Source organism: Saccostrea cucullata, unplaced genomic scaffold, assembly GCF_032062105.1.
Source record: "Saccostrea cucullata isolate Sc308-1 unplaced genomic scaffold, CSIRO_AGI_Scuc_v1 ctg923, whole genome shotgun sequence".
Taxonomy (NCBI): Eukaryota; Metazoa; Mollusca; class Bivalvia; order Ostreida; family Ostreidae; genus Saccostrea; species Saccostrea cuccullata.
In genome coordinates, this window is record NW_026936399.1 from 92904 (window position 1) to 112641 (window position 19738).

Genomic DNA, 19738 nt, shown 5'->3' on the forward strand with positions numbered 1-19738 from the left:
TGACAGTAAATACGGAATTTACAATATGACAATGTATATTTTGCTTTCACTGTCAGCCTGTTTATTCAAAATTTACCATATGGCATTATATTGAATGTTTGTTAATCAAACAGAGATGTTTCCATCACCAAGGAAAGTGTAACATTTAACCCTCTATTGGTAAGTTACGTACGGTTCTCCAGGAGGTTAACTCCTTACAGGAAACGGGACCTCTTTCTGTGAGGTCATTAAGACGTGTGACTTTCACTTCTAATTTCAGGCAAAGGAACAGTTATTACTAAAGAGCCAGAGACGAGACCCGCCGACCCCTGGCCTCTCGATCATGAAGCGCCAAACCAGGATTACCACAAAAAGTGCCTTTAAAATCAGATCTTTGTTATGCTTCAAGTTTTGATGGTCGCTGTACAACTGACATCAGAATTTTTGAGCGTAACAAAGATATGATTTTGATCACATTGGTCTTTCATTCGAACAAAAAAGCTACTGTCTTCCTTATTTTTAAAATATCTATTGTTTTGAAAGATGCATATATGATTATGGTTTGTTAAGCATGTATGCATGTATGTATCAGCTATATGTAGGAAGTATTGGCGGTCGGTCTGGAAATAGACACTGTATATAGTCTTCAGTATTGACTTTTTCCCAAAAGAAACAAACACGAAACGGTCAAATGTGATTTCTGTACCTGTCTGAATCTGCAGTACTGGGGAATTCAGGAAATTCAAAAGAAAATCTGACAAGTAGATAAAATACGATCTTTTCACCGGTCATTCAGAAATATATTCTTCATATGTATGTCAGTAGTGAAATCGATTAGTCTTTATGTGAATATAAAGATGAATGAACAGCCATAAATAATAATTGTGAAAGATGGCATTTAGATATACCGTAAACTGAAAAACTGATCGGTCAATAGGCCGAAAAATAAAAGCAGAAAATTAATGTACAAATATGACCCATTCATCACTCATGCTGATTAAGGATGCAGGATTCCATATCGGAAGGCGATGGTCATCGTAAATTGACACATTAACTCATGTGAGAAGACGTCCATCGGTGTATAGGATTGCCTTTCATATCTTATTATGCCACTGCAGTATGCCCTATCTTCACACCACATGTTCATTGATTGGCATTTAAGACGATCGTTTTAGACATGGAATACAAATAGCCGTGACTTACTTAAAACGCTGGGTAACTAGGGAATATCATCTTTGCATAGATTACTGGATAGAAGATGGCAATTTGACCCTTTCCTAAATGTGGAATGAGACTTAAAACAAACTAATTTGACGTTAGATCTGTAAAACAGATCTATGGTTAAATAAATGTTTGTGGGATAATTTGGTTTCACTAGACGACAGTGAAAAAAGATTTAAGGACAAGTTTTGGAAGTATAGACTGGAAAACATGTCAATAAATTTTATAAAATGAGGATAAAGGGATCGCCATTGCAATAAAACCTAATCGTATATAAGAGTGTTGAGAGACAAAAAAATCCAAAGTATTTAATTGCTGATCAAGTGCGGAGAGAGAGAGAGGTGATATAGAGAAATCTAATCAGAATGTCAAACCAAAGTTTTAAAGTCTTTACTGTTTAAGGTTTAGATCGGCAACTAGCTTACACAGATTTTTATTTCAAAATGACACATCATTTTCAGAGATACTTTCGTCAATTTGTCCAAAAGGTGTGTCTGTTCTAGGAAAATTTGCTATATCTGTGATCGACTCGATTTCTTTTTCATATAATATTACAACTTTATCGACATTTTCAAAAATATTTACATACATTTACATTTAAAGCAGTCTTGTTGTGGGGTAATTTTTATAGTATGGCTGAAAACCTAGAACTAAACCATTGTAATTTCGAAAACTAAATTTTAAAAGAAAGTCAAGATTCTACATTCTCATCGTTAATTTGATGTTTTGATAAACTTCATGCAAATAAAAACTCTAAATATTATATAAAGACAATAAATAATGTACATGTAGAAGACAAAACCAAGAATTTTTGCACATTTACTTGTATTCTTTTCTACATTTGCATTCTATAACAAAGTAATACATATTAAGTAATTAGTTTCTTTGCTTACAGAAACGACAAAGTGATAAATTCATTTTTATTTCATTATCTAGTTATGAATATTGCATTACCTAAAAGCTAATCTGGTCAGGTTAGGAACACATTATTGTATGTGCAGCAGTATGGAACTTCAAAACTGTCATTTGCAATTCCTTAAAACTGGAAAATCAAATGTTTTTGTTTGAATAAATTCTGCTTCATATGAATACAATTATATAGGTATTCTAGTTAGGTGCAATTGATACCCATAATTCCAATAGATTGTTGGAAACCTAGTCTCCAAAAACAACGCAGATATTGTCAATCAGAAACTCGAGCATTTTTAAAGATCAACTTTAGAGTACTTGTGTGTACAATCAGAATTTTGCAGACCAATAACAAGGTAAGTAGATTTGCAAGTTCCATTTTTATTGAAAAAAGCAGATGTCAATGATGTCAGAAAGCCTGGACTTTAATTTATTGAGGGGAATAGTTGAATATAAAGTTGAAAAGTCGTAAGTTTTAATATTGTTGAATGTTGTTAAAATTTGCGATTTCAAGTGATCCAAATGTTCGTTTGAATTTTTTTCCTGTATGCACGCCTGTTTTACGCCACATATCGAATATATTGTTGAAAAGTACTCTTGACGTCTCTCCTTCACTACGGAAGAAAGAGGCATGGTAGAACCCGCTATGTATCTTTGTACGAATTTTTATGAAGTTTCGGTATCCAATATGGCTATGGTAATTCAAATTCATTTTGGTTGTTGGAATATTAAAAATATTCAAAACTGACAAATGATTTTGAAGAATTTCCTCGTTAGAAAGGGCCAAATGAGTATAAGCTGGATTACTAGTTCTAGAATAAAATTCAAGTTGTGTGGTATAAAGTCAAAACATTTACCGTTTATAAAAATATGATTGATTATTAGATAAACAGTATCACGTGATAACAAATATTTTAAAAAAGATATTTTTTGAGAATTATTGTATCAGAAAATGTGCATATTTAAGGACAGACGAGACGTTCCTTGATAATAGATAAATTTTTCTAAGAGTTTGTCATTGAAGTGTTGCTACTTAAACATATTTACTCACAAAAAATTGAGGTACCTTACCAGTCATTTCTGCAAGATACCAGGAGAAGTTTTTCTTATATAATCCTTTGGGGAAGAAAAAATAATTTTCCAATTTCAAATGTTTAAGTGTTTGGATTTTTTAAAACCGTCTAGAAACTGGTTTAGAAATCAGAATGTTATGAAAATTTTGTATATTTTTCATACGTTACAAAGATATACAAAACAGATTTTGAGGAACGTCTCGTCTGACCTTAAAGAAAAATGCACCCGCTTAATTCTGTCCTTTTAGTGAAAACCATCATTGCAGAAATAATACTAGTATGTGTTTATTATTGATGGGCAAGTTTGACGTGAATGGTCTCTGAAAGGCTGTTATTGAAAGCATGACATGTATAAAGACAATATCCCTATAGAATCCGCCATTTGCAATTTACTTTCACTTTCAAGTCTTAACATATGGACAAAATAAACAAGGAAAACATCTTTCCAGAGGCTATCCAAGTCCAACTTGCCCTTCATTGATACACATATATTGTTTGTGCAATGATGATTTTCACTAAGAGCACGGAATTAATTAGGTGTATTTTTTGAAAATGAATGCATTTTAAAAAAGAATTTTTCTCAATTAATATTTTTCCAAGTATTTTTCATCAAGTGATACTTTCTATCTGTTAAATGAAAAATTTATAAACTGTAAAAGTTATAACTTTATACCTCACATACTTTTGGAGCTATTGTAAAAAGAATTTTTTGGACATGTTGACCTTTGACGAAACCTTAAACACCAGGACGTACTGGTCAAGTAATCTATCTCATTCTTGTTTACTTCTGGATTATTGAGAACAGAAGATCAGTCGGTTAATGCGCGATATGTTTTCTTAAATAATAGAAACCTCAAAATTTCAGTTGGCGACAGAACTTCATTTCTTTTGTGAATTCTGTTGAAGATTATGTCAGACCTTACATGTACGTCAAATATAAAGGGGAAGACTGTAAACTTAATCAGGAATGGATTTATTTTTGCGGATTCTATTAAAGATTTTTCTTAGAAAGTAGAATAACTTTCGTTTTCAGTAAATTAGAGTATAAAAGAATTTGCCCTATTTTGTTATTGTTCCGCTAAACTATGCTTGCAACAATATTGTCTTTGTCTATAGGGTTCATTAATATACATGTAGCTGTATTTAAGAAAATCTTGGTTTTTTAGCCGGGCTTATTGCTCAAAGAGCAATAGCCGGCTTATGGGATCCTGTTCAACTTCCTGTTCAAAGCAGGATGTTGACCCAATAGTCGCCAAATTAAACTGACGTTCTGAAATATAGTGTATCTACTTGTAATCGCTGTTGAAACAATTTATACTCATAATCTGATTAATTAAATGTGAATATAAACTGTACTGTAATTATTATTGTGCAGTTATCAAAAATACATTTGTTCTTAGTAGAGAACTTTTAACAAATTCCTACGCATAGCCTGGTTCCCTGTCCCTGTTTGCTTCGTTTACTCTGCGTCACTGCCTCGGCAATGGTGAGACAGGGTATCAGGCTAAATTTTCCACTCATTCGGCAAACCTAATCAGCCGAGGAGTCCCTAATGATGCAGGTGTTAGGCCAACACAGTGCCCCCCTAGACATCGCCAGATTTCGTTTCTGGAGATAAACAAAGAAGACGCCATATTACACAAGGTAATAGGTATACGCGATTGCGGTATTGCGTTCTCCATGGTCAAATTATACAGCTGGTACAACGAAACTTATGCGGAAATCGGAGACTGCCGTACAATCTGACCACGTTTTAAAGTTTGTGTATGACAAAGATGCGCAGTTTATAAATGGAATTGTGCAAGCCTCCATGCGAGACCGGAGCTACAGGTTACTGTAAGTTCATCCCATTTCTTTAAGATTTTTGGAAGAAAGAAAAGTTTTTTTTTAAGTCTTTGCCTTGCCAATGACCAAATAAATGGTTGACTACAGTATCTGAAGAAATTTTAAGGAGTTGAATGAATGTCATACAGACCTCTGCCTATGGCTGCTAAATCAAAGCTTTACAGTTTTATGTGAAGAATTAAAAATATATAGGAGTATGTAAAGAAATGTTGTAACTGTAAATGGAAGTAACTTTTCTCTATTTTGTTCAATTATAAAGTATGAATTTAGACCCTCCAGCCCCTGCATGGGTTTTAGTTTCAAATTTTTATAGCCATAAAATGACTTGGATTTGTAAAAGGGGTTTTTGAAGAAAAGTAGCTTGCACCCCCATCTTCAATAGAACTCCATTTTTCATAATATTTAATTTTTTTTATCTCTTGAAGAAAAAAGAAATGTAGAGCAAGTTATTGAGTATATTGTTTCTCCAAGGATGAATCCAGGATATGTCTTTGTACTCTCATGTCATCCAGAACTAATATGAATTTTTTCCTCATTTTCCCATTTATTTTCCCATTTATATATATTTTTATTTAAAAAAAAATAAATAAGACACTTTCACCTTGTTATGTTATTTTAAAAAGTTGTCCATATAATTTTGAAGCGATATGAGCAAAAATAAATCGATAAAAATAACCTATTGCAGATTTATTAAGAACAGGTGCATGTGGTGGATTTTGATCCGCTCCCGTTTAAAACAAAAATGGCGTCGTACAGCAGACGCTTCATACTCGTCGTAATTTTCGTTAAATAATGCAAGTAGAAAAATTACCATGGATAATTTCGTTTAGTATCATTGCATGCAGGAGAATATTCATTTGATTTGCACCAAAACATGACTGATTCTGTCAGGAAAATGGAAAGCTAGCTGAAAATTCTATGGCATGTCCTGTCGCACGACTGCTTTTTTGTGCGTTTTCAAAGACTTGATATATCAATGGTGAGTTTATTAATTCTAAACAACTTTTTCTTTCTCCGAGACGATTTGGGGTTTGGAAAAATTGTGTAATTTATGTATTTTGCCAAAAATTTACAAATAAATACCGTTTGACAGATTTTTAAACGTAAAAACGAAAATCGGCAATAATGGGTACTCGGCAATAATGGGTGTACTCGCACGTTATATGTTTTATCCTGCCTATGCAATAAATCCAGAACAAACCTCTTTCCGAATTTCCTTGACTGAAAGTGTCTATGCAATGTCTTAATACATAATAATAAATTAATATACAATTCTTTTTTTTTCTCTCTCCACAATTTTCAAGTTTCCATGTAAACATGCTTTTTACTTTTAAAATTGATAGTATCAGATAATATAAGTAAAATTCTAGGTGGTTATTTTTTTTTATTTTATTAGATTACTCTTGGTTCTAACTACACAGTTGAACAGAGTACCTGTGAATGTGTAAATGGGATGGACAAATGTCACCATAAAGCCAGCATTCTTCTCTATGGGTAATTTATATGCAATTTATGTAATATGTAAATTCACTTGGTCTGTTTTAGGTATGCTTTACCAAATTTAATGTTAAGGTAAGTCACTTGTCAGGTTTTTAGAAAAGTTCACGCAGAAGCTTTTACTTCAAAACTACTAATTAAAATTAAATTTTTATAACACATTTAAATTCAACAATGTAAATTTTTTAAGATTCAATGAAAAAACTGCTCAAAAATCTACAAAGAAGCAAGATTTGTGAGGGACTATTTTTTGTGGTGGAAGGATATTTAGCAGATAATTCTGCAAATCTGCACATTTATAAAATTTAATGTAATGGAAATTTAGCCTCACATACTTTTACTCGGAGGAATTTTCCGTTTTGATATTGCCAAAAATATTTAATATAGGTCTTAATTTATATTTTTAGACTAAGTTTTACACCTTCCCTCAACAAACTTTTCCAAAAAATGAAAATATATTAAAGAAGTCAAGATCAAATTTACACCATTTTTTGCCTGAAAATCACATATTTTGACAAATATTTCAAAATTAACATCACTGACCCCACCTTTTTCTTTAACTATTTTAAAATACTCGAAACTTGTGACTGATCAGCACTTAAGTCGTAAAAAGTTTGATATAAGAAAATTTTTTATTGCCTATTAAGTTTTTTAATACACCAAATATGTTATTTTTTAGTGCAAAAAGGTCTCACAATAATTTACGCGCATTAATTTGCAAGATTTGTTTAATGATAAATATTATTCAAACTATTTTACTTAAAATAAGATTATATTTATTGCCATGCTTACATCTGATCAAATATAATAAGGGTTAAAGTAATTAACTAAAGAGGTAAAATTTAAGTGCAAAAAGGTCAACTTAAATGTACCGTAGATCAGTAGGATGCACACTGACCCCCTATTTTCTTTGCGATTTTGAGTTATTCTTTATGAGTACTTATCCAAAATATACTTCTCAAAAAAATCCTTGATTTAACAAATTTCAGGAGTGACTTACCTTAAATAGAAATTATATCAAAACATGCACACCAATATATATACCCGGTATATACAAGTGTGCAGTTCACCATGTGACTGTAGGTAGCAGGGTACTATTCGTGCCCTGGAACCTCCAAGTCCACTACCTTGGCATATATAAGCATACTTGTAACTATAAAATCTAACTTTAGGCCCCAAGACTATAATATAACTTAGTAAATTTATGGAACATGTTGATACAGGTACAAAAATGTCAGCAAAACTGATGTACGCCAGAGTTGGATTACGCATCCAGAGTGCGCCACCTCGTCAAACTAAGACGATGGAAGAACTTTTTCCTGCACCTGACAGGTTTATAAATTACAGGTATGCATTTATTATGACTGTTTCATGAATGGTGCAAAATATTAAAAAATGACAGTACCCCAAAAGTGAAAATATAAAAAATAGAGAAATAGCATATTTTTTATGGGCAATATACACTTTTTTCAATGGATGGAACTGTATCTCTCTGGTCGTCCATCCTAATTTTTTCAGACCAGCAAGCTACAGATCTGCAGCTAGCATGGTATATGTAAAACCATTCAGTGTTGTATTATGCTCCATTTTTCAACTTTTGTCAAAAATTACTAGGGCAACAAATAGGCCAGTCAATGATAGGGACAGGGAGTTCCAATATCAGAAATTGACAACTGTAGGGAGATTTTCAGGTTAATATATCTGGTGTTTTATTTTAGTGTCACATTGTTTACGAGTTTATTTTATTGTTACTTTTTTGAAAATTTATACTGTGATAGGATAGAATGCATATACACACATGTATATATATATATATATATATATATATATATATATATATATATACTTAAATAAATAAAAACAGAATGCTGCAGTCCAAATTAAATAAAATCTTTACTGTTAGCGCTTTCAGCCATGTTGGCTCTTCAGACAGTTATAAAAAATTCAAAACGTTGTCAATAACGTTGCTAATGACGTCGTGAAAATTTAAGTCATTATGACGTCACAATGTAGTTTGTGGTAGCGGCTGCATGAACTTTTTCAACGCAGTTAAAGAATGTATAATTAAAGCATAGAAATAAAATAAATTTTGTGAATTATACATAATCTCATTTGCAATTCAGTTTTGGTTTAAAAAGTCTTATAAAATAGTCCTCTTTAGTAACACGGGCGATTTCATCCGATGTCCACATTTTGTAGAACGGGAAAATCTTAAATTTCCCTTTACCACATTCGGCGAAATGTTCTGAACAAGGGGTGGATCTGACAGTTTCGTCCCGTATATGTTGCTTGTGTACCCTCACTCGTGCGTTAAGCTGATTTGTCTGCCCTATATAATATTCGCCACAGGTTGGGCATATTGCACAATAAATCAAATTTGAAGATTTACAATTCATGCTAGTATTAGATTTTAAAACTTTCCCGTGTTTAAGTGTAATTTGTTCGCCTTCCTGTATGAAATCACACGTACCACATCGGGGGTCACTACACTTTCTGACGACACTCTGGTTGCTAGAGGAAAATTTTGCTTTGGTTAATATCCTCTTCAGGTTTGGTGCTTGTCTCCTGCTGTTAATAATTGATGATTTGTCCAGAAGATTTTTCATGTTTTCAGATTGTTCTAATATTGGAAAAAATCGCTTTGCTGAATTGAGAATATTGTGGTTACGGGGGTTGTGAGTTATCACAAATGGAATATTCTCTTCGTCGTTTTCCTCTGGATGGCGAATATTTCGTAATTGGGTTATAGGTATGTCTTTTGCCCGGTTGATTCCGTCCTCAATAAGGTTCATTGGGTAATTTTGTCGCGTCAGGTGTTGTTTTAGTTCTTGAAGTCTTTTCAAGCGTAGAGAAGAATCGGTCACGATTGTACAAATACGTCTCGCCATATTGTATGGAATGTTCCTTTTTGTATGTGACGGATGGCAAGAGCGAAAGTCCAAATATTGATGGGTATCTGTTTCTTTACAGAATAGGTCTGTAGAAATATCCTCTCCGTTTTTTATTAAAAGTATATCAAGGAAAGGAAGCGAGTTACGATTCATGTCACTTGTGAAATTAATTGAATCGTGTAACTCATTTATGACCGAATGGAATTTTGTAAGATCCTCTTCACTCTTTGTCCAAAAGATGAAGCAATCATCCAAGTACCTTTTCCAGTTCTCTTTAATGTACTGCGTAAATTCTAGATCAAACGTTTCCGGCAAAATGTTGTAAAGTTTTTCTTCTAAAAATCCCATTACTAAACAGGCATATGTAGGGGCGACTTTGGTGCCCATGGCAGTACCTTTGATTTGTAGATAATTTTCATCATCAAACAGAAAATTATTATTCTCTAGTACAATTCTAAGTCCTTCTAAAATGAAGTTTGCGGGGAATCTATCGTCGATTTCTTCCGGATACTTATCCAACCAATATTTGATCGCTTCAATTCCTAACTCATGCGTAATATTAGTGTACAAGCTGGTAACATCAAAACTAACAAGTAATGTTTCTCTTGGTACTGTTTGTGGAATATAGTTGAGGAAATCCATATCATCACGCACATAACTGGTCACTTTGGTACACAGTGGTTTTAAGATTATATCTAGTAGATTGCTTAATCTTTGTGTACTAGATGCGGGTCCTGCAATGATGGGCCTCAGTTTAAGATCATTTGGTCTAGGAAGTTTTATGTACGTAGAATTACATTTCTTGACATTTTCCTGGATTTCTTTACATTTGTGTATTTTGGGAAGACCATAAAAATGGCTAGTTTTAACTTCGAAATCCGTAAGGTATTCAATTTCATTTTTCATGAGATTACCTTGGTACTTCTTTGTGAGTTTTTTTTATTTTGAGCATAGTTTGTCGATCTGTATTTTGCTCTAGTTTCTTATAGAACTGATTATCCTGGAGTTGAGATAGGGACATTTCTTTATAATGTTCTCTGTCCATAATTACTATAGCTCCTCCTTTATCAGCACTTTATATGACAATTGTTTGGTCACTTTTAAGATTTTGCATTGCTTGATATTGATTATGTGGAATATTTGACGTTACCTTTTTATCCGCCATGTTGGAGTGAGCTGCCTTTTTGAGACATGAGATATAATCCTCCAAATGTTTATCTCTATTAGGCGGTGGCCTGAAACCTTTCCTATTTTTAACCAGAGATATATCATCATCGGTTTTATTTTGAAAAAATTCCTTCAAGCGTAATTTACGGCAGAATTCTTCTGTGTCCTTGACGACATCAACCTTATCAGACTTTGGCGTAGGGGTGAATTTTAAACCATGTTCCAAAAGTTTTATTTCATCACTATTCAAGTCTCGTTGTGATAGGTTGACAATTTTGGGTTCTGCAAAAACTGTGTTCTCTGTATTTTCAGAACAGTTAGTTATTTCTTCCGTTTCGTTTGGGACCAACCCTGTCCTAAAAAAGAATTCCTGGAATTCTGTAATGATTTACTCCTTGCGTCTCTCTGATTTGTCCTTTGTTTAAAAGAAGACTTCCGTGGAACTTGATATGTCTCTTGTGTTGAGTTTCTCCACGAGTTTTTATTGTTTGCTTTATTGGGTGCATTTCTACCCCTAGCAAAGTATCTCCTTTGATCAATTCTGCGTTGATCGTGTTCTCTGTTTTGACCATGCCTATGGTATTGTTCTGACGACTTCGTTGAATTATTTTGGGGTCCATGGTGTGGTATTCCTCTTCTCAGTGCATCCGCATATGATAGACGTTTTGAACTACTTTCTCTGTTCCTGGTAGTAGATCGATGTTCACTACGTCGGTTGTTGTTCCCCTGATTATTTTGTTGTTTATTTCTTATTGCCGGTGCTCTTTTCATCTTTTTAGGCTTTATTGGTTCTTTCCCATAGTTGATCTCATATTGTTTCAACCATGCAGATTTTGTTTCCAATATCTTCTTGGATTTTTCCTCCTCCCGAGTAACATCGTTGTTCCATAACTCCATCAGCTTTTTACAAACGTTGCCACTACTTCTTTTGTTTAATTCCTCCAGCATAATGGCGTCAGTATTTTCATACTTGTTTTTGTATTTCGGAACTCTGAGGCGAAGTAGTGTAATTTCGGCTTCAAATCTTTGAAGTGCCAGGTTGATACGGATTTTGGTTTCTTCACTTGGTTCTGTTGTTATTTCCTTTACTCGGAATTTTCTAGGAAAAATAACATTTTCACAGTTTTTCCATTCCTCATAGGTGTCGGCTAAATTTTCGCTTTTTATGGCATTCCAATAGGCTTGCTTTCTCTGGTTTAGAAGTTTGAACCATAATCCTTTCATTTGGTTTCTCTTTTTGTAAGCTTCTTTTTCAATATTAAAATCGCTCCACTCTTGAAATATTTCCTGCACATTTGTATTAGGAATTTCTCCAGAATGTATTTCTCTATTTTCATTGCTCTCTAATTGTTCTCTATGTGACAGCAAAAGGTCCAATTTTTCTCTGTATTCAAGAGTTTGCTGCTCCAGAGCTAATAATGAAGTAGTAAAGTTATCGTACTTACTACAAAGGATTGATAATTTTCCGGAAATTTCTTCTAAAATCCTTTCTATCCCGGTATTTTCCGCTACTGATTTGGCTCTTGTCTGCGACATCCTGATCTTGTACCAGTCAAAGAATACGTTGATAAGTTAAATTCTTGGTACAGTAAAAAATACTTAAATAAATAAAAACAGAATGCTGCAGTCCAAATTAGATAAAATCTTTACTGTTAGCGCTTTCAGCCATGTTGGCTCTTCAGACAGTTATAAAAAATTCAAAACGTTGTCAATAACGTTGCTAATGACGTCGTGAAAATTTAAGTCATTATGACGTCACAATGTAGTTTGTGGTAGCGGCTGCATGAACTTTTTCAACGCAGTTAAAGAATGTATAATTAAAGCATAGAAATAAAATAAATTTTGTGAATTATACATAATCTCATTTGCAATTCAGTTTTGGTTTAAAAAGTCTTATAAAATAGTCCTCTTTAGTAACACGGGTGATTTCATCCGATGTCCACATTTTGTAGAACGGGAAAATCTTAAATTTCCCTTTACCACATTCGGCGAAATGTTCTGAACAAGGGGTGCATCTGACAGTTTCGTCCCGTATATGTTGCTTGTGTACCCTCACTCGTGCGTTAAGCTGATTTGTCTGCCCTATATAATATTCGCCACAGGTTGGGCATATTGCACAATAAATCAAATTTGAAGATTTACAATTCATGCTATATTAGATTTTAAAACTTTCCCGTTTTTAAGTGTAATTTGTTCGCCTTCCTGTATGAAATCACACGTACCACGTCGGGGGTCACTACACTTTCTGACGACACTCTGGTTGCTAGAGGAAAATTTTGCTTTGGTTAATATCCTCTTCAGGTTTGGTGCTTGTCTCCTGCTGTTAATAATTGATGATTTGTCCAGAAGATTTTTCATGTTTTCAGATTGTTCTAATATTGGAAAAAATCGCTTTGCTGAATTGAGAATATTGTGGTTACGGGGGTTGTGAGTTATCACAAATGGAATATTCTCTTCGTCGTTTTCCTCTGGATGGCGAATATTTCGTAATTGGGTTATAGGTATGTCTTTTGCCCGGTTGATTCCGTCCTCAATAAGGTTCATTGGGTAATTTTGTCGCGTCAGGTGTTGTTTTAGTTCTTGAAGTCTTTTCAAGCGTAGAGAAGAATCGGTCACGATTGTACAAATACGTCTCGCCATATTGTATGGAATGTTCCTTTTTGTATGTGACGGATGGCAAGAGCGAAAGTCCAAATATTGATGGGTATCTGTTTCTTTACAGAATAGGTCTGTAGAAATATCCTCTCCGTTTTTTATTAAAAGTATATCAAGGAAAGGAAGCGAGTTACGATTCATGTCACTTGTGAAATTAATTGAATCGTGTAACTCATTTATGACCGAATGGAATTTTGTAAGATCCTCTTCACTCTTTGTCCAAAAGATGAAGCAATCATCCAAGTACCTTTTCCAGTTCTCTTTAATGTACTGCGTAAATTCTAGATCAAACGTTTCCGGAATCAACCGGGCAAAAGACATACCTATAACCCAATTACGAAATATTCGCCATCCAGAGGAAAACGACGAAGAGAATATTCCATTTGTGATAACTCACAACCCCCGTAACCACAATATTCTCAATTCAGCAAAGCGATTTTTTCCAATATTAGAACAATCTGAAAACATGAAAAATCTTCTGGACAAATCATCAATTATTAACAGCAGGAGACAAGCACCAAACCTGAAGAGGATATTAACCAAAGCAAAATTTTCCTCTAGCAACCAGAGTGTCGTCAGAAAGTGTAGTGACCCCCGATGTGGTACGTGTGATTTCATACAGGAAGGCGAACAAATTACACTTAAAAACGGGAAAGTTTTAAAATCTAATACTAGCATGAATTGTAAATCTTCAAATTTGATTTATTGTGCAATATGCCCAACCTGTGGCGAATATTATATAGGGCAGACAAATCAGCTTAACGCACGAGTGAGGGTACACAAGCAACATATACGGGACGAAACTGTCAGATGCACCCCTTGTTCAGAACATTTCGCCGAATGTGGTAAAGGGAAATTTAAGATTTTCCCGTTCTACAAAATGTGGACATCGGATGAAATCGCCCGTGTTACTAAAGAGGACTATTTTATAAGACTTTTTAAACCAAAACTGAATTGCAAATGAGATTATGTATAATTCACAAAATTTATTTTATTTCTATGCTTTAATTATACATTCTTTAACTGCGTTGAAAAAGTTCATGCAGCCGCTACCACAAACTACATTGTGACGTCATAATGACTTAAATTTTCACGACGTCATTAGCAACGTTATTGACAACGTTTTGAATTTTTTATAACTGTCTGAAGAGCCAACATGGCTGAAAGCGCTAACAGTAAAGATTTTATTTAATTTGGACTGCAGCATTCTGTTTTTATTTATTTAAGTATTTTTTACTGTACCAAGAATTTAACTTATCAACGTATATATATATATATAAATTCACAAAACACCTAGCTAACTCATTACACCCGGACTTTGGACTTCAGCTATTTAATGGCTTATTTGACATTGGACTGAAATTCTGACAAGATGTGCAGTCTTTCCATTCTTTTTGCTTTTTTTGTCTTTTACATGTTTAGTTTTGTTCTTGTCTCTTTTGTTTTTGTGTTGACTTTGTTTTAAACTTTTAATTATACATTTATACTATCAATTTCAATTCAGTGTGAAGTTTTGCATCAAGTCACAATCTTTTTTGACAGATGCATTCAGCGTAAACAATTCATGTGATTGATAAACTCATATTATCAACCTTGACACAGAAATAGTTGTTGTACAAGCAAACAATCAGGGATTAGAAGAAAGTTCCAGTCGTAAAGCTTGCGGTTAGGAGGCGTATACTATTTACCTTGAACGCATCTGTCAAACTAGAAGATTGTGACGTAATATAAAATTTCAACTCAACTGCAACCTTTAGTAAAATGTTTAAATATTATTCACCCTATTTCTCATACATACTTAAAGGGAGTTATTTGTACATTCTTTTCACATGTATACATATTGAAATCCAAAATTTATTTGAAGTAGTAAATAAAATAAGTTTGAAAAAATATTTAACATATATACCAGTATTAAGAATTGGTGATGTAACTGCAATACAGGTTTATTGAGTATTTGTTGTCTTTTTCACTGAGGGTTTAATTTTTTTGTTTAATTAAATCAACAGCAATGCATTGGATACTATCCCCGAGCCGCCTGTGCCCACACTTGCAGTGCCTCTAGTTGAAGACCTCATCTCTAGCCAGGAATTTATTTCTGCAGAGAATCCAATCGCTTGGATGAAGCAAAAATTAATGATAAATGAGCAAGAAATCCAACAGGTAAAGACAAATGAGTTGCATAATGAATAGAATGTATTCTGTTTCATTATGAATGTTGTTTAAGTTTTAAGATTTTTGTCATGTTTTAGATTGCCTGTCTTACCACTGGTCAAAAGGAAAATTGCATGTGGTCATCTGTTAGGAAGAATAGATTAACAGCTTCAAACTTTGGTTGTGTTTTGGCAGCGATCAAGAGAAATAGGTATACTGGTAGTTTACATGCCTTTATATGTATATGTAATTATAAATGATACTTGTAAAAGCAGTTAATTATAAAATCAAAAATATTGAAAGTTTGCTCCTTATATAACAGATATCCTGTCTCCTTATACAAAAGATTATGCTCAGCTTATGATCTGTCAAAGAAGGATGCCATTATTTGGGGGACGTGCGATGAAAAAGTCGCAATTGAAAAGTATAGAACTTTTGGGGATGCAGTTGTAGAGCCAACAGGTTGGTACATTTCTTTCCTAAGCAAAATTTCAATTTCTTTAAAGCAAATAAAAATTGATGATAAATAAAAATTTTTCTTGAGCTAATTTATTTAAAATTCAGTTATTAAACTGAAGTTGAAGATAATGAATATAAATATACTGTTTGTATATTCTATTTATAACAAGTCATCAATGCATAAGAAAATCAGAGTGTTGCATATTAATGCTATTTTGAAACTTTATAATACTGTTCATATTAGGTATCTGGCTACACTGTAATGGGGTTCTTGGGTCAAGCCCCGATGGACTCATTCGTCGTCCTGCTGCATTCGGATTCAGCTATCAGAATCCAGGACTCGCTGACACATTAGAGATGTCAAACGTTAAGCCAGAAATACTGGAGGTGAAATGCCCCTTTTCAGCAAAGAATATGACAATTCCAGAAGCTATTGAAAAAGTACACGATTTCTGCCTAGGTAATAATAGTGTGTATGTATTTGTTTGAATACGTTTCATGTACTGAGATATTACTTTAAATAATTCCAATATATTAGTTTGGATAAATTTAAGTACAATTTAGCAATTGTTAAAAAAGTTTTTTCCTTCTGTTGTAATGTTAGTCCTCAAGGCAGATGATTTGCCTTCTCACTTTATTGTACAGTAAGGAACAAAATACATATACATGTAAATATTTATTAGTTAAATAGTTTTGTCTTATATTAATGATTGAGGCACCAATGAAAATTCTTATTCTTTAAAAATCTTCAACATATATATTTTTTTCATATAGAGGTTCAGGATTTTAATGGAGTCAAGTCCTTCAAGCTATGAGAGAACCACCAATACTATGATCAAGTGCAAGGACAGCTTCATATAATTGGGAAATCCTTGTGTGATTTTATGGTCTGGACACCAAAAGACTGTGCGATTGTGAGAATTAACAAAGACATCAATTGGGAGATCAACATATCTGTTTTGACAGACTTTTATTTCTGTAAATTTCTCCCGTATTTACAACAGCTATAAGATATAACATTAAACATGGTGAAAACATTTTAATTTTAATATCTTAGTTATCTACACTTGCAAAATTCTGAGCAATTTCCTGCATAAGGGGATCCTGAAAATTGACTAAAACACAGCATAATTGAAAGACTTTTGTAGAAATATATCTAAATTGCTGCGGAACATGCCTTGAAATTTCATAATTCTTTTTTGTCCACGAGTTTCCTCTCTGGTCCCTTGCACATTCGTCATGAAATTATGGGGATGTAATGATTAGGTTCTTTAATTGTGCTTATTGGATTTAAAAATTCGAAGCTTTTATTAGTTTCCATGGAAAGGGGGGAAAAGTCAAAATTCTTGAACTTCGATTTTTAAATCAAAGTACTGAAAGTACAGATAGGTTTGATGGTTGTCCAAGTTTGAGTTCTAGAAAGATGTCCATCCAATTGAGCTAAAACCTTTTTAAGGCTAATAGGCATGTTGTGTAGATGTATGGAACAAAGGTCATTTTGTGTGCATACCCATTTACGTGCGGATGCATGCAACATTAAATGACTTGTATACTGAATATTGCTTTAACTTTTACACTTTTTTGATGAAATGCTCATTTCATAAGGATATTATATAAGGATATATTAATAGTGTAGATACATGTAATATGACATTGTCAGATTAGCAAGAAATGATGTGCATGCACGTGCACTTTGCTCTGATTGGCTGAAACAAAAATTTTAATATCTCTTTCTTTTTTGATGAAATACATTGAAATTTTAAATAAGTCATGCATTACGACAAGTCATGCATTACTACAATATGATATATAACAATAATCATGAAAACATGTGCATGCATGTGCACTGCAATCTGATTGGCTAAAACTTTAAATGGCTATAACTACTCTAGTTTTGAACCAGACAGGATGGGATTTATAACTTGCATATGCATGCACATGCGCTTAGCTCCGATTTTAAAATCAAAGTACCGAAAGGACTGATATGAGTTGATGGTTGTCCAAGCTTAGCTAATGGGCATAGTATTACTGATGACAAAATGAAAATTCTCCAGTTCGGGAAACATACGCTATTGCTTGCAATAGCAGACTTTCTAGTCATTATGTTGTCCCGAACGAAGTTGGGGATGACATATTGCGATTGTATGCATGTTTAAATACATCCTCAGTGTATCAGTAATATGATCATTTTTCTGCTAACTGTTGTTGTTGAAACGCAGGTAACAAAATTCGATGATAATCAGCATGCACAAAATTTTGCTGGCTAACTGTGACCTCTTAGCTTCGGACGTAGGAAATATTGATCCTTAGTAGTGCCTGACGCCATGGCATAAGGCAAGAAAAAAAATGCTCAATAACAATAAAGAACAAGTATATAAAGCTCAAAAATAAAAAGATAAAATCACCCTTATACTTCATCAAAGTTAAACCTATTGTTCTTATATAAAATTTAATGATGCTTTTTCATGCGCTGCATCTAATAATTCCTTATATCATTCATACTTTAACTGAAACCTGTTCTTTTCACCTGTGTGCTGTTCTTAAGCCCGGCTTTCAGTACTTTCAGTACTTTGATATTAATTCTACATCTTGAATTACTACTTATACTCAGAGTTCACTTTCAAGGTAAAAGGATGAAATTTTCCAAAATCACATTTAAGCCTTTTATACTTTAGCATTCCAGTCAAAGTAGTCGAGTTCGATCTACCCTATCTATAATGTATAAATAAACTTCATAAAAACCTTACAAACAAGATGCATTGTTGGGTCAAGCGAATGCTCTCCCAACCCCTATCATTATTAGTTCTTACGAAAATATTCATTATTGTTAACGATTTTAGCAATATACTGCACTACAGCAGGTTCTAGAAGTATTGTAAATCAAACATGGATTATTAAAGACTCCATTAAATTTTAGAAAGAAAAAAAAATAAAAATCATTAAACTATATACAGTAACATAAAAACATTACTTTTTTAAAATTTTATACCACAAGCAATGTTTTTAGATATTATACACAGAAAGCACTTGATGAGACCTTCAGATATATCATTCAGAGATATCAACGACGTTTTATCAATCAACACTAATTACATCCATATAATTATCGACTAGACATAAAAGATACCACCGAATCTACTATATATACATGCACATCTGTTTTATATTTGTCTGTCTGGTTGATTTATACATTAAGTATATTGCAAGAACTATTTTTCTCATATGAGAGGTCAGAATATACTGGCATTCAAATTTAGACCAGTGGGTGTTATTTAGTACATGGATTTTTGGTCACGTCCGAAAGACTTATGACTCATACTTCTAATTCAGGGCGCCTTGAGAAGGAACAGTCAGTATCTCTCTTTTGCGTCCTGGTTTTGACGCGTTGTTTGGAATGGGAACCAAACCAATAACCTTCCAATCATATTTGGATATTTTACAGACTTTAGACGATAAAGTCCACAAAATTAATCTTAACAAAAAACAAGATGACGTCAGCTTTTTCATCTACTACTTTTCTTACATTCCTTTTTCTCCTGCATATTGTGTATTTGTCTCAGAGCCTATACGAAACTCAAGGACATGCTCCGAGTACGATTAAACCTTTAACAGAGACAGGATACTAACATAATTTCATGTTTAACGGATTTCAAATATCCGGATAAAATTCAGTATTTTTGTAAATTCGATGATTATTTTAAGAACATGTTAGCAAGTTAAACCTACAATTGAATGTAATTTGGCTGTTATATTCCAAGCTTAACGTTGGGTTTATGTTTTATACTTAGGTTTACAACAGAATACAATTTTTTGATCGATCACTGTTCCTTATTTTTAACTTTTGAAATAGAGACTAGTATATAACTTTTAAAGGGATATGGACACCGTTTC

At 33.2% G+C, this 19738-nt stretch overlaps 1 protein-coding gene across 2 annotated transcripts; it reads left to right on the plus strand.

Moving 5' to 3' along the window:
• Window positions 1-5654: 5654 nt before the first annotated feature.
• Window positions 5655-16890, plus strand: LOC134245490 (uncharacterized). 2 transcript variants are annotated; one of them, XM_062727764.1, is made up of 8 exons: window positions 5655-6006; window positions 6424-6521; window positions 7748-7871; window positions 15244-15397; window positions 15487-15599; window positions 15711-15850; window positions 16092-16320; window positions 16622-16890. In XM_062727764.1, the coding sequence occupies exons 2-8, from the start codon at window positions 6476-6478 to the stop codon at window positions 16635-16637; spliced, it is 822 nt and encodes a 273-aa protein (XP_062583748.1). In that variant the 5' UTR covers window positions 5655-6006; window positions 6424-6475; the 3' UTR covers window positions 16638-16890. The 2 variants fall into 2 exon arrangements, with proteins under 2 accessions (XP_062583748.1, XP_062583747.1); XM_062727763.1 differs by having other exon boundaries at window positions 5660-6006; window positions 16092-16307.
• Window positions 16891-19738: the final 2848 nt, after the last annotated feature.

Excerpts from the sequence above, each read along its gene's own strand:
- LOC134245490 (XM_062727763.1), top strand. The coding sequence starts at position 6,476 with ATGGGATGGACAAATGTCACCATAAAGCCAGCATTCTTCTCTATGG. Across the intron at positions 7,872-15,243 it reads GACAGGTTTATAAATTACAG|CAATGCATTGGATACTATCC; the intron begins GTATGCATTTAT and ends TTAAATCAACAG. Across the intron at positions 15,600-15,710 it reads GCAGCGATCAAGAGAAATAG|ATATCCTGTCTCCTTATACA; the intron begins GTATACTGGTAG and ends CTTATATAACAG.